The 14,186-nt window shown below is 37.9% G+C and overlaps 1 protein-coding gene across 7 annotated transcripts in view; it reads left to right on the top strand.

Moving 5' to 3' along the window:
• LOC146322481 (nck-associated protein 5-like) overlaps window positions 1-14,186 on the top strand; it is a 115,283-nt gene that overhangs the window by 49,807 nt on the left and 51,290 nt on the right. For 6 of the 7 annotated variants that reach the window (XM_084724475.1, XM_084724473.1, XM_084724474.1 and 3 more), the window contains exons 1-2: window positions 8,885-8,949; window positions 13,320-13,358. In XM_084724475.1, coding sequence (XP_084580601.1) covers window positions 8,902-8,949; window positions 13,320-13,358 — 87 coding nt within the window. In that variant the 5' untranslated portion in view covers window positions 8,885-8,901. Of the gene's footprint in view, window positions 1-409; window positions 566-8,880; window positions 8,950-13,319; window positions 13,359-14,186 lie in introns of those variants that run through there. The other variant, XM_084724478.1, reaches the window with a different exon arrangement.

The following is a 14,186-nucleotide window of genomic DNA, read 5'->3' as shown; positions in this document are numbered from 1 at the left end:
ATGTCTTGTAATGTTAACAAAAGTGAAAAATAATTTGTGTTTTGGATTCCAAATTGAACAAGTTCTTCCTTGGCCCCTGCTACACCCTTGAAGCACGTTTCATGAAAATCAACCCAGTAGTTTTTCTGTAATCTTGTGGACAGACAGACAGACAAAGTGCACTGAAAACATAACCTTCCTTGGCAGAGGTAATAAACACACAAACAGGGGGTCTTTTGATTCAGTGTTGATCATAAAAGTAAGGGTTAATGAAACTTCGAAGAGAAAAAGAAAGTGGAAGTTTTATTTATGCAGTACTCGCAGCATTCAGTGTGTTGTTTATCACTATCACTGTGATTAGGGGAATTTCTTTCTCATTTCTTTGTGACTTTGAGGCATGCATCTTTGATCTGCTCTCTCTGCATTTCAGGACAAACTCCTGGAGGAAATGTGGAAGCAGCAGGACAGTCTGGAGGGTCCCACGGCCACGGCGGCAGAGATGCCTGCCTCGCCTGAGGCCGGCGGAGGGTCGGAGGAAAATTCTAAGGACAGCAATCCCCTGCTAGAGCGACTCAGAGCCCTGGAGGTAAAGTGGATTGCATGGTCCACTTCTTACCCTTCTCCCCAACTGCTCCCCATTTCCCCACCGCTCTTCCCCCTGTCCCTTTCCTTCATCCCTAACATGCAAGATTGATCAATAGATTTGGGACTACCACATGTTTTTTAAATTAAATGTATTTCACTCGATATCTGTAGAGATTTGAGTGTAAGTGAGCAGCTCAAGGACAACACACAAGGCTGTTTATCCAAGGACTGAACATTATTGTACTGGTCACATGCTTCAGTCAGATTTAGGGGCATTTATTCGCAGAATATGGCACAAATGAAATATAATCTGAAAATAAGAATCTTTGTGCTTTTGTAACATTAGACTGAGACTTAGAGAGAGATGTTCTGGCTTCCTTTCTGGGGAGCTGCCATGTTGTCCATTTATTTATATGTCAGTGCCCCCCCAAATGATGATTAAAGCCTCTGGGGGCAACAGCTGATGTTTCGAGGCTTTTGACTTACTCTGGCTTACCAAACCTTACCATAACTGTCAACCCCATTTTTTTCCAGGATGTTTTTTCCTTCTATCCATTTCCCGTATTTTCAACCTTTCTCAAAAAAAGTTGGCATACTGTTGTGTTATGTTACAACTGATGCAAATCGAACATTTCCTTCTACTGCAGCTCCACATTAAAAATATTTAAGTCTTTCTTTTATTTTGAAGTAATCACATGGAATACAATGCTTGTCACAGTTTGTCAATAAGCTTAGCTTTGCTGTTATGGTCCATCTACAAAACAAGACAAAGGTTGTTTTAGGCATGTTTTTGTCAGTGGATCAGTTTGAGGGAGTAGTGGAACGAGAAGGGGCGGCCACAGTGAGCTGTTAGATGAAAACACACACAGAGCAGACCTGCAAGCAACTCATTTGCTAGGTAACCAAATCCTGTCACTGTGTCTCACTGTTGACAGACTCATACCATGTGCAGCATAAAATCACATCACAGTTGTTCACAGAGTGATGGAAAAAGGGCAATTATTGCCTGGCTGTTGTTTTGCTGCTGCAGAATTCTGTGACCTGTGATATTAAACCACATCTGCTGGTACCACTGTAACTACAGATATCACATGCATCAAAACCGGTTTAGGTTGATTACCATTTGTTCCTACAGATTGTGACCATTACTTCTCAGTGAACTGCCTCCTTGGAGGAGCTCTGAGAGCATTTCCTAGTGAAGCAGTGAAGTCATAGAGTCTGTTCTCACTGATATAGACAAATAAAAATAACATTAATTTTGTAAAACCATTTCGATGTTGACAGGTATGTTGTTTACAGTCTGATAGGCAAATTCAGAGGCGATAATTCTGAGGCTAATCTCTATAAACAGATACCTGCAAATGAATGCAGATCAGTTTTTAAAAAGCTAATGAAAAGCTAAACTGTCCTCAGACAATAGCCGATGGGTTCAGAGATTGCATTTAAGCTAATGTGTCCTGTCTTTTTTGCTCTCCACCTGGACTGTTTAACTGCATGCAACCAAAGCTTTGGTCAATACAACTTGAACAACAAATGGAACCCAAAATGCTTCTGATACCAAAATCTTGTTACTAAATTCTACATTCATATGCAGATATCTGTCTATAGAGATTAGGTCACTCTTAACACTTTGACTGAAGCAATCAATAAACTAATTATCACTTTTTTCCTCACCTCTGGTAGCACAATCCGGCAAATTGTGGTCCAAATCTGCCCCTCCAATAAAAGTATTTGGCTCGCTCATTAAAATCTTATTTTGTTTTCTTTCTGGCCCCCATCAAAACCTTGAGGCGTGTTGCAGAAATCTGTTACAGACCCCTGTGCTTTTGCTTCAAATTGCTATTTTTGTGGTATCAGTCTGGGTTATGTGGTGGAAATTGCTAGCTGAAGGGTAGGCTATTTTAAATCATTAGGGAAATCTAAGATGCATGAAAATAAATCAAAAGCTCCCTAAGTACATAATGAATTCATCAAGAACACTGGAACACGAAGCCTGTCAGTTACAGAGAGCGTGTAACTCATTCATATCCGCATACAAAATTGAAAACATTAACAAAAGTAAATTAAACCATTCTCATGTGTCATTCACAGCACCTGAGTCTGCCAGTGAGACAAACAAGTACAATGAGTGTTTCTTCGTGCCTCCATCCATCTTTGAGCATTTCAGAAAATGAGACCCCATTATGCTGAAGAGCAAGAACAAAATCAGCAGAAGACAAAGGAGAGTTTTTCACATCCAGGAAGTGATAATTAAAATGCTGACAGGGTAGTTAACATTTGTAGTCAGTGTTCCAGTGAAGGTACAGTACGCCTCTCTGTCACACCTTCTCTGCTGAACAGGTAATATGACTTCCCATCTGTTGAGAGGTCTCAGGCAGCCATTACTGATCACACTGCTATAAAGCAAAGTGCAGCCTGAGGATAAAGTCCACCTAAAAACAGAATTCACTTTGCTAAGTCAGCTTTGTGTGTTTTGTTTTGCTGGATGTGGTTTTGTGAGGGTTGTAGGCCTGTTCATCTACCACTGTCATAATTTAAAAATGCTTAATTTGAAGTGATAGTTCAGATTATTTAATGTGGGTTGTATGAGGTTCTTATTGATAGTCAGTGTTATTCAGAGTAGATGCCATTCAGTATATACCCACTTTGGAGCTCTCAGTTTGGAGAAGCAGCAGGAGTACCAGCACAAAAACACAGCAATGTGTTGCTGTGGGCAAAGGGCAGATTTCATTCTCTCCAAACCAACCAAACTCCATAGGTGAAATCTGCAATTCTACCATACACAACCAGTCTACTGCTGCCTCAATGTATTAGTTTGTTTGTCTTATTGTGTGACTTTGGTGAATCTGAATTGAGCTTTTGAAACACCAGTCACACAATAATGCAAATAAACTAACCGAGACAGCAGTAGACCAGCAACTCCTGTTTTCTGCAAGGTAAATTGACTGATTTCACCTATGAAGTTTGGTTGACTTGGACATAGTGATATTTGGCTTGTATAACAGAGGTTTCACGTCAAACTATCCCTTTAAATCTGAGGAGCAGAAATTTGTGGTTTGATTATTTTATAAGAATAATTTTACCACATTCTAATTCTACCTAATACCATTTGCTCTAAAAAGTTCATGCTTGGTTCATGAGGAGTGAACTTGTTAAACTCCGTGCCATGTAGGTGGTGTTCGGTGAGAGCAGATGTGAGCAGGTATGGTTACTGGATGTCACAGCTTACTGTTGGTCACTGGAGATCGGGGGCTGCTGTGGCTGAAACATGAGGTGAATGTGTGAAGTTAAATACTGAACTCCTACAGTGACTCATTACAGTAAGAAATTCACTGCTGCTTCCTAGTGAGTTAATATGCAGTCAAATATGCCTTCAGTTTGTTGATTAATAAAACACTTTCTTTTTTCTTATTATTCAATTATGAATGTCCTGCAGCGATGTAACAGTTGAAGTGTAGCTCAGTGACTAGAAGTCAGTAAATCCTGGACACCTAAATGAAACAGGGGTATGGAGATTTAATGAAGCCCTGCACAAAAACACTATTATTTATTTGAGTCATATCTCAGACATAATACACTTTACATTTATAGATGGAGTGTGATTTGAACTTTCCAAGAATAACATTAGGTCTGATGTCAATAGTAAATAAACATCTATAAATCTGCTTACAAATCATGGGAAAATTCTCCTTATGAACCCAGAATTTGCCTGAGAATCATCGCATTTTCCATTTTTCTTCAAAGTAATCCAGTTGCATTTGTCTCTTCATCTATGGGTGCATTGTGAACATGAACCTGAACTGCTAAAAGCAAGTCGGTATACTTTTAATTGTGTCAGTCTGCCAAAATGTAAATGTAAATAGAGGCTGAAAAACTTGGCTCAAATTGAAACTCACAGTGTAAATCACTGAATCCATGACAACATTACACTTCCTGTTTACATCCCACAAATATAATAAAAACTGCTGTTCCACCATGATTATTTCCCAAACAGAAGTAAGACGAAGACTAAAAACAAAAGCAACAAAACTTATATAAAAGAGGCACTGCACACTGAAACATCCTTTTTGAGCTGAAAACTAAATTATATTACTGTACTGTGATGCAACGCGTCAAACTGGTGTTAATATTGATCGTATTTTCCAGAAATCTGTAAAAAAAAATCAGCATTTCCTGCCTTGAAAATGACTCAAAACAACATCTGCTCTTTTAAATCATCCTGAAACTTGCGTGGCCAGTGCTGAGATCGAATGATAGACATTTAAAAAAGCAGGTTGGGAGCTGAGCTCGCTCAGTTGGTAGACAACACTCCCCATACACAGAAGCTAAAAGTCCCTCAGCAACAGCCATGGGTTTGATTTGATCCCTCAGCTGCGTATCTTCCTCGTTTTCCTTTCCCCCATTTCCCGTCCGCCTAATATCTGTCTCATTCACTCCCCTCCAAGAATGCAGAATGGTTAATGCACTCTAATCAGAGTTGGCATCCCACCACCCTCTGCCCCCGCTCCTGAGTGGGAGTTTGTGAACCAGCGCTCGTTTCAAATGTACCCTGATTGAGCCTCATGGTTCACAGGTTTTTATGCTATTTTTTCAAACCCTCTTAGTATTTTTCAATTTTGGTGCAATGGTTTGGACTTGGTCTTTTGACATCAATAGAAGAACCACCAAACTGCATTCTCTCCCTTGATGATATTCCCATGATAACCAGGGCTGTGGCTATATACTGACACTCCACTGCAGAGACACACACCGGAGATCCCCTTAGCCTCTCTGAGCTGCCAGCGTTAGCTCAGCAGAAACAACACAGATAACCTACCACAGAGAAACTTTTAAACTGTCAAAGCTCCAGTAGACTTTCTGTGTGTTCAGCACTTCTCTTGACAGCAGCTGCTCATAGCTGGTTAGCTCGAACTACCAGCTCTACATGGCTGTTCCTGCCACACTGAGCCAGTGTCTCATTATTTCCTGTGTCACACACTATGTACGCATCATGCCCCCTACAGTGGTTTCCCCCTGTCCTGTCTATCCTCTGGTCCTCCATCCATTCATATATACTGCGTTGAGAATTTGAGCTGACAGGAGCAAAATAGTCAAACAAATATAAGTTAAATTGCATGCATACAGTATATTATATATATTAAATGCAAATTGATCACATTTCTTATCAGCTTATTAATAAAAAAGAAAAAAAAATTGAGAAAACTGATTGAAAGCTGATAATTTTAAGGCAACTGCCTTCACCCCCACCACCCCCACCACCACTGCATGTGTATTTCAAAAGTTGTTCACGGTTTTAAAACTTAAAAATTAAATTGTTGCAATCATAAATATTAAATTATTAACTATTAAATTATCAACTGTTTCAAAGGCATGCTAATTCACCTTGACTTCAATGAGTTTACTCAACAACTTTTGAAATACTTTTGAATTATCTCATAAAACTTAAGAGTTTGAGTTGTGCTCAAAACTCAAAGATATATTGAAGTAAGTTGCCTTGAAACTTTGAGTTTTTGCAACTTTTTGTTTTTACAGTGTAGAAGACTGTAAATAAAGAGGGAGAAAACTGAGCAGGGGATTCACATTAAACTGACCAAATAGCAAATATACCAGGAGAATTTCAATAATTTAGATTGATATATTATAGAAATGATGTATGCAATATAATCATCTACCCCGTATGTTTATCAACTGCTGGTACAAGTAATTATGAGCATGGATGCTCATTGAATTATTGGGAATTATTGAACATCATTTCAGTGATATTTCAGTGATTTTTAATTTTCTGTGGTAATACTACAGCCGAGTACTTCAGAAAGACTACATAACCACTGTCATTAGTGATGGTCTTTTAGAATAAAGTGCCGCCTTAAATTACATCAATTTTCTTGTCTAGTTTGTTGACCCTAATGAATAAATCTGAGTGTGTTTTGTGGTTTCCATGCCGTTGCCTCTTCATGGTGGCTGCTTTTATTTTATCCACATTTGTAATTAAACTTTAACGCTGAACTGGAGAAACATTACAAGGTTTTCCATTTAGCTGGAAACTGCTTTCCAGTCATTATGGCACACTTGGGTACCTTCCATACAACCTAGCATGAAAAATGAAAAATTTGCTCTAAGAAGTGCAAATAAGAGTCACAAGATAAATAATAAAAATAAACTGAGGAGAAGTCACTGACTCCTCTCAGCTCCTCAACCAAAAAGTCATATCCAGTGGAATTTAATAGTTAAGCCCACCACACTGATTGATGCAATGCTCACTGCAGATCAACCGTATTAACTGTGCAAAAACAAGGATGAGGGAGCACAGCGAAACATTTACATCTTTGCAAGTGATTTATTTTTACCTTCAGGACCATTTCTGCAGATCCAATAAATTATGCAGAGGCAAAAACACTGCTTTCATTTTTCTAAATCAAGATTTGAAGCCTGAATATAATACTTATTTACATGAAATATTGTTTTTATTATCACTGACAATTTTTATTTTCCAATATACACATCAGTCCTACAGAGGATGACAAATTAAACATTCTTCACCTGACTAAAACTCTGCATGACCACCCCTACCCAACACAGACACACAAATCTGTGAAATAGATAAATAAAAATACATACACTGAAATAAACCAATTTTTTCTAAAAGAGCAAATAAAAAGTGTGCTTTAGTTAATGTCTATTTTACTGTTAAGAAAATAATAATTAATATGTTTATTAGTATCAGGTAAGCTACAATTTGTTACTTTATTATTAGTTTGTGTAATACATATGTACATATATATATATATATATATATATATATATATATATATATATATATATATATATATATATACATGTGTCTATATATACATTGTATCATAGCAGATAAGAGACAATTACAATTACATTTCTGATTAAATTAGTAAATTAGTAATAGTTTATTGTTATGCAGAAAACATTTTATACAATACATTAAGCATTTGATGTAGACCTTAAAGAAATCTTTACATAAAGAGATGGACTAGATATTTACAGCACTTTGTTTATGGTCAATAATTACTTTGTAAACAATTTATTATTTAGATTTGGATTGTTTTATTGTTTTTAAACACAATATATGTATGGGGTTCTATAAGAACAATACTAAAAGCAAATAAACATGTCAGGAATATTAATGCAAACAACCAAAAATCAATCAAGCAAACAAAAAACTCATTGTTTCCATTTTACATCTTACTTCAGACCAATACCTCTGTAATTTATAATCAAGGCACGTATTTCGGTTTCATATTTGCAACACAGAGGAGAAAGTGGCGGGTGAAAAAAAAATGCCTGCGACTAAGGGATATTTTATTAAAATACCTGTTAATTCAAATTTAATTGACTCAATTTACCATTTACTGATTATAGTTATTATTAAGTGTTACCATTGGTTTTATGGAATAATTATTCAGGCTGTACTTGAGAGGATATTTTTCTGTCCTGTTCAGAAAAAGTGAAGACTCAGTGTAATCAATGTAAAAAAATCAATTTAGCTTATTTGAAAATGTGGTGCACTGTCACATCAATAGCACATGTGAGCTCACATAACACCTACTGTTAAGGCTTAAACACTTGAAGTTCAAAGTCATAACTAGGATTTTCCTGACCTTTTACACACACAGGCGGCAAGCCTTCAGGCTGATCCGTGGCCTTTTAAATACCAAGTCCTCAGATTCCCGCCTGAGTCAGAACAATCCATTCAATCCGATGTGTGTTTTATTGTCTCGGTCTCAGGATATTAATGGTGTCATTTCAGCAGCCGGTCACTGAAAAAGGTTAAAATACTATCTTATTATCTCTGGCCATAACCTTGGGTTAGTTTGAAGATACTGTTGAGCTGTGGGAGGTGAGTACCTCTTTGAACCCCCTGTAATTATCAGCCACTTCTGTGATTTGCTGTGAACCTGTTGTTAAGAGGAGTTGCCCACAGCGCTCGAGTGAAAACGAGCCACCTCAGGAAGCCTTTAAGATTTACTGGATTAATCATTTCAGTGGAAAGTCACCTCCTGAGTTCCCAGAAAGGTTTGTGTTGCCTGCCTCCCAAAATCCTCTGTCAGTAATTGAATTATACCTGGGATACCTCAAGTGAGCCTTCCAGACACCTTGCAGGTCTGCAGGATGGTGTTCTGGATGCCTGAAATTTAGGTCATCATTCATTTAGAACCATCGTTCTCCAGTGAACCTGCAAACCCTACAGCGCTGCGGGGAGAGAGCCCCTTTGAGCTCTCTCTCCATCTCCAAGGTAATGACTGTAATTCATGCGGTTTATCTGTCTGTGTTTTGTCTGCTCAGGCGGAGAACTCGGCTCTGTCGATGGAAAACGACAATCAGAGGAAGCAGTATGAACGCTGTCTGGATGAGGTGAGTGTTGCTGTTCTCACGGCGCTTTCTAGATCAAACATGCCCCGGGGCGTGTAAAGCAGTGGTTCTCGACCCCCCCCCCAGAAAAAGCAGGTTGGTGTTGACCCCCTGTTACTGCTCAGTAATCACTAAAACACATGAAATTCACATTCTATCAGTGGTACAGGTGAAATCATGTAAAAAATATTCTCCGGTCCTAAAATACAGCCCTCATTTCCCATCATGCCTCATGCTGGGCTGAGTAGTTTGTAAACTCATTCTTGAAATTGGGACAAAACCATATTTTGAAGGGATTTTGATGTTTGCTTTTCAATTATGCTGGGAAAAATGTATTTTAACGATCAAACTCTTTGAAGTGAGACGGGGGTCCTTAGGGTATAGCTAACCTTGATCATGCCTGATTAAATCACATGTTTGTAAAAAATTTGACGGAGTTGTCAGAAATCTGGGATACAACTTTAAAGGAACTAAAATTTTCAAAAAGAAAATTATTTTAAAACCAATATGATTATAATAGCACATTTTTACATCTATGTTATCAGCAGAAATATTTAGTTTTTGATTTTGAAAGCTTTTAACACATTTTTAAATTGTTAGACATCATTCATTCTTGTCAGGGACAAGGGTATTTAATTAATGTTATTATATTATATTAATAAATGGCATATATTTCATGTGTATATAAAAGAGTAAGTAATACATTTTCACCAAAAAATGGAATTAGACTGGTATTGGTATTAATCATTTTTAATTTTTTTTTTTGTTTTAGTAGGAGTTGTATTTCCTGCTGTCTCTGACGCTCTTAACCGCAATTTCCACCAAGCACAGCTTGGCACAGCTTGGTGGAAATTGCTCTGACTGCTGTGCCGGGTTATGGCCACGCTGCGGCAGTCGGAGCAGTTTGCGGCCATTCTAGATAGTGCTTGTGATTCCACCAGAAGCACCGCAGTGTTTTTCAGATGCTTCCCAGAAGCGGCTCAGTGCAGAGAATACACACTGAGTCTATTTTTGACGGATGCCACATCAATTTGCACAGAGCAGATCGATCGGGCAGGAAGTCAGACACGGAAAAGGCAGGGAGAATGTGGTTAATTTTCAAAATTAAAGACCTTGTGGAGACTCACGATCATAAAGACAGAAAAAATATTTAACTGCATAGCCTGCTTATCCATGGTAGAAGCACAAAGAGCAAGGAAAGAGGACCTAATCAACAAAATCAGAGCAAGTAAACATAATCAGACGGGCAAAATGCTCCACTGCTGAAACGCTACTGAAATGCTGCTGGTGGGAACTGCAGCCATGTGGAGGACAGAACAGAATCGCAGCGCACACACAAGGTCACAAAGCCGCATCTGGTTAGTCTTGGTGAACAGATGGGTGGGAGGCTGATGAGTGATGGTGATGTGTAGATCAACATGTGATAAAAACACTTAAACATGTATTTTGGCTTCATGGGAACTTAAAAAAAAAAAAAAAACTCAGAATGCACACTGTACCACACCTAACTTCTGGTTAGCCGGGGTCAGCAGATACCAAAATATGGATACTACAGACAGTACGTACTTGTTTTAAAGAACGATGCTAGTGTCAGTCAGATCAACATGGAGGGATCCATCTCTGTTCCTCTGTTCTGTGTTGAACCCATTTGTTTTGTCAAAGAGTAAAGGTGTCTGTGCAAACAGTGTCCTGTTGTTGTGAACACATCTTGCTGCTTCTTCACTGCTGTTTGTTGTGTTGTTGTGTGCACTCAAACAACACACTGGCACTACACCACTGTGTACACACTAGTTTAATCTGACACATAACAAATTTGTTTAAACACATGACAAGGGAGGAGGAGGAGGGAAATGCTGCAGCATCCAGACCCCTGACACACACAGAGTGTTTTTTTTCTGGCTTATCTTTAGTGCTGTCTATACATCTAAATATTATAATTTTACTGTGGGTTAGAAATACAATGCAACTCTTGGCTTCTGGTGCTCACAGCGCCAAAAAATATATATGAAAAACTGAACAGCAATGTCTCTTTCCAGAAATTATGACCATTGTTGTGAGAAGTTTCATATAGAAGCTACTTTTTTTTCTGCAGTAGAATCTTCCAGAACTACTTTATTTCTACTAGAAAGAAAGAACATTAAACTCCTTACCACAAGTTCTGTGGATTATCTTGAGTAACCAGGTCACAATTTCCTGAAAGAGACAATATGAATATTTAATAATGAATATTTCAATAGTATTTTTGGGGCTTTGAGCACCACATGCTGAGTGCCATTTAGTCACATTATATTCACAAGAAGGCAGAGATCTGTATGGCTAATAACTTGCACCAAAACTATCTAGATTAATAAAAAGCACTACAGATCAGAGGAAAAATATGAATATATTTGATTTTGTGGTGAACTGACCCTTTTAACTTTTAACTTTAGACAAAGTTATCTGGTGGTCAGAACGCAGACAATTGGAGTTGACTATCAGATATAAATATATACATTTAGACTACTATTGATAGTGACGTCCATAGAGGAAAGCCAAGACAAGGGAACGTCTCTAATTGAAGTGGACAGACATCAGAGTTGTGGGAGATATGGGGATGAGAGCTGGAGGAGTGACCGACTCCCGGTTTCTGCTTGCGGCTCGTCCGCCTGCACTCCTTCCCTCGTCTTTTCTCGCTGACAACACGCTGATTGTCTCTCCATCTCTTTCTTCATCTTTCCTTCATTTCTCTCCAGCCAGCTAGACTGCTCCATTTTATTTTTTTTAGCAGGCTTCACTAATGGTCTTGTTACCATGGAGATTGCTGCCCATGAGAATTTAACATATTCTGGTTGAGGACAAAAATTTCAGAGTTTCTGCTGCGGGATTCATTCATCCTCTCCCACTTTTCAGTCTTATTATGCACATTAATCTTTGTGTGTGTGTGTGTGTGTGTGGGGGGGGGGGGGGGGGGGCATTCAGAAGGCTTCCTGTCATGGTCTGAATGAGCTGAGGCGAGTCGTTTTGATAGAAAGATGAAAGAGGTGGAGGGAAATCATTTTGCGGCACACACAAGTGGAAACATAGTTATTATTCCAGTGTCAAGGTATAATGTATGCTTCCGCTTCAGAAATCAAAATAGAAGGCATTTCAGATGATGCTATTTTATATTCACAATAAAAACTTAATAAAATTCAACTTTTTCTTCTTCTTTCAGTAAAAAATCATTCAGAATAGAAATGTTCAGTCTGAACCTAGTTACATTAAAGGAATAGTTAGACTTTTTGAAGGAAGCTTGTATGAGGTACTTATCCCTAGTCAGTGAATTACTTTCATATTACCTTCTTGTTGATGTTTGACACACCTCCAGTGTGTAGAAGTTAACAAATGCACTGGTGTGGACAGGATCAGCAGCAAAATGTATTTCAGAGCATTTTGCCCGCCTGATTATGTTAACTCAGTTGAATAAGTTGATGTGTCAAGTTGTTTTATTTTGAAAACTGACCAGATTCTCTGCACCACTGACTTCCTGTGCGCTCAATCTGCAGCTGAGTTGATTTACATATATATTTGAAGCGGGGCAGAATGGAGAGCTGCTTCTGGGATGTACTGCCGCGCTGTTAGGGGGAATTTTGTCTGGAAATTTGTCTTTGGCACTAGCATATAGGTAGAACACACTCCACACACAACAAAGACAACAACAACAACAACGACAACAACAACAATACAATCTATACATAATTCCATATTAGACTAATATGTGTCGTTGCTGTCGAATGAGCGGTATCTGGCTTATGTGACAGCAGACAGAAAGGTGAAGTGGTGAAAATATCTTAATTATAGTGTACAGTCAAGCTGATATTGATTTTTTTAGGTGGCTAAAATAAGTTTTGCTGTTGCTGTTAACTTCCTGCACTAGAAACTCCTGTAATAAACTGACTATTGATAAGTACCTCATACAACCCCACTTCAAACAATTTGAACTATACCTTTAAGGCAAGCAAATAAAATATGTAAGGACAAGAAAACATTCTCTAAAAGAGATTTTATGATTTTATGTCTTTGGTAAGCGGGTATAGATAATGGATAGACTATGTTTTGGTTTATTTATGTGCTGAGAATAAAGATAGATATACTAACTGCAGACAGCAGCCGCATGATTTCACTAAATCTGAGTCTGTGATGCAACACACTGTCAATTTGTCCTCACAGCACATCTTACATGCCTTTAGATTCTCTCTGATGGTGTTTGTACTTGGTCATTTTCGTTTACTGTCTCTCTGCATCACAAAGTTGCATAGAAGTTCTGCAGTCCACTTTAAAATAATGATCATTCTAATGTTACTTTTTTAACATGTTTTCTTTCTCTTCTTCTTTTACTTTCTTGTCTCTACAAGGTGGCTAACCAGGTGGTCCAGGCCCTCCTCACACAGAAGGTTTGTCTTTGTCTCTGCAGCATTGAAGCATCATTAATTCAATCAGCCATTAGAAATGATGACTGTCACAATGATGAGTAACTGCATGTCACTGACACGAATATTGATTAACCTCACAATCCTTGAAAGCAAAAGAAAATCTACAATCATTTTGGGTTCTTTTGTTGGTGCAAAGATGTTACTGTTAATGTCGCTACTATAAAACATAAGATAAGAAGAGATGAGATAAGAAGGAAATTGCAGGAGGAAGGAAAAGTGCAACATTTTAGCATCCATTAATTATAATCCCATCAATCGCTACTCTTTGATACGAGTATTTTGCTCCAAACATAGTCTCCAGTTTGTACTTGGACACACATGGATGCTATGGATGTTATAATGTAAGACCTGACAATAATGAAATAAATAAATAAATAAATAATACTGTGAAAAATACTGTCAGGTAAGGGGTCAGCAACTGCTCAAAAGAGCCACTTTGGCCAAAAAGTTGCGAAGAAAAAACAAATGTCTGAGCGACAACTATTAAATTCTGTATTTTCCTTTGAGACCTTTCTTTTTTTTAATTTAGCATCCATAGCAGGAAAAGGTTTTGTGAATGTGAGAGTAACATTCATTATGGAATGAAGAGTAAACTGAAAAGTATACACACATTTTAGTTGACAAAATATTCAAATATATTTTTGTATTGCATGTATTGGCTACACATTTTTATAGTTGTAGAATGTAAGGATCACATTAGACCTACAAAAATTAACTAACACTAACACTTAATTTCCATGAAATGTTTTGTCAAAGCCACAGGGAGCCACTAGAAGAGGGCAAAAGAGC

The sequence above is a fragment of the Lutjanus erythropterus genome, chromosome 8, assembly GCF_056507025.1.
Source record: "Lutjanus erythropterus isolate fLutEry1 chromosome 8, fLutEry1.hap2, whole genome shotgun sequence".
NCBI lineage: Eukaryota > Metazoa > Chordata > Actinopteri > Lutjaniformes > Lutjanidae > Lutjanus > Lutjanus erythropterus.
Note: the sequence above shows the minus strand (reverse complement) of the source record. Positions and strands in the feature narration are given on the sequence as shown.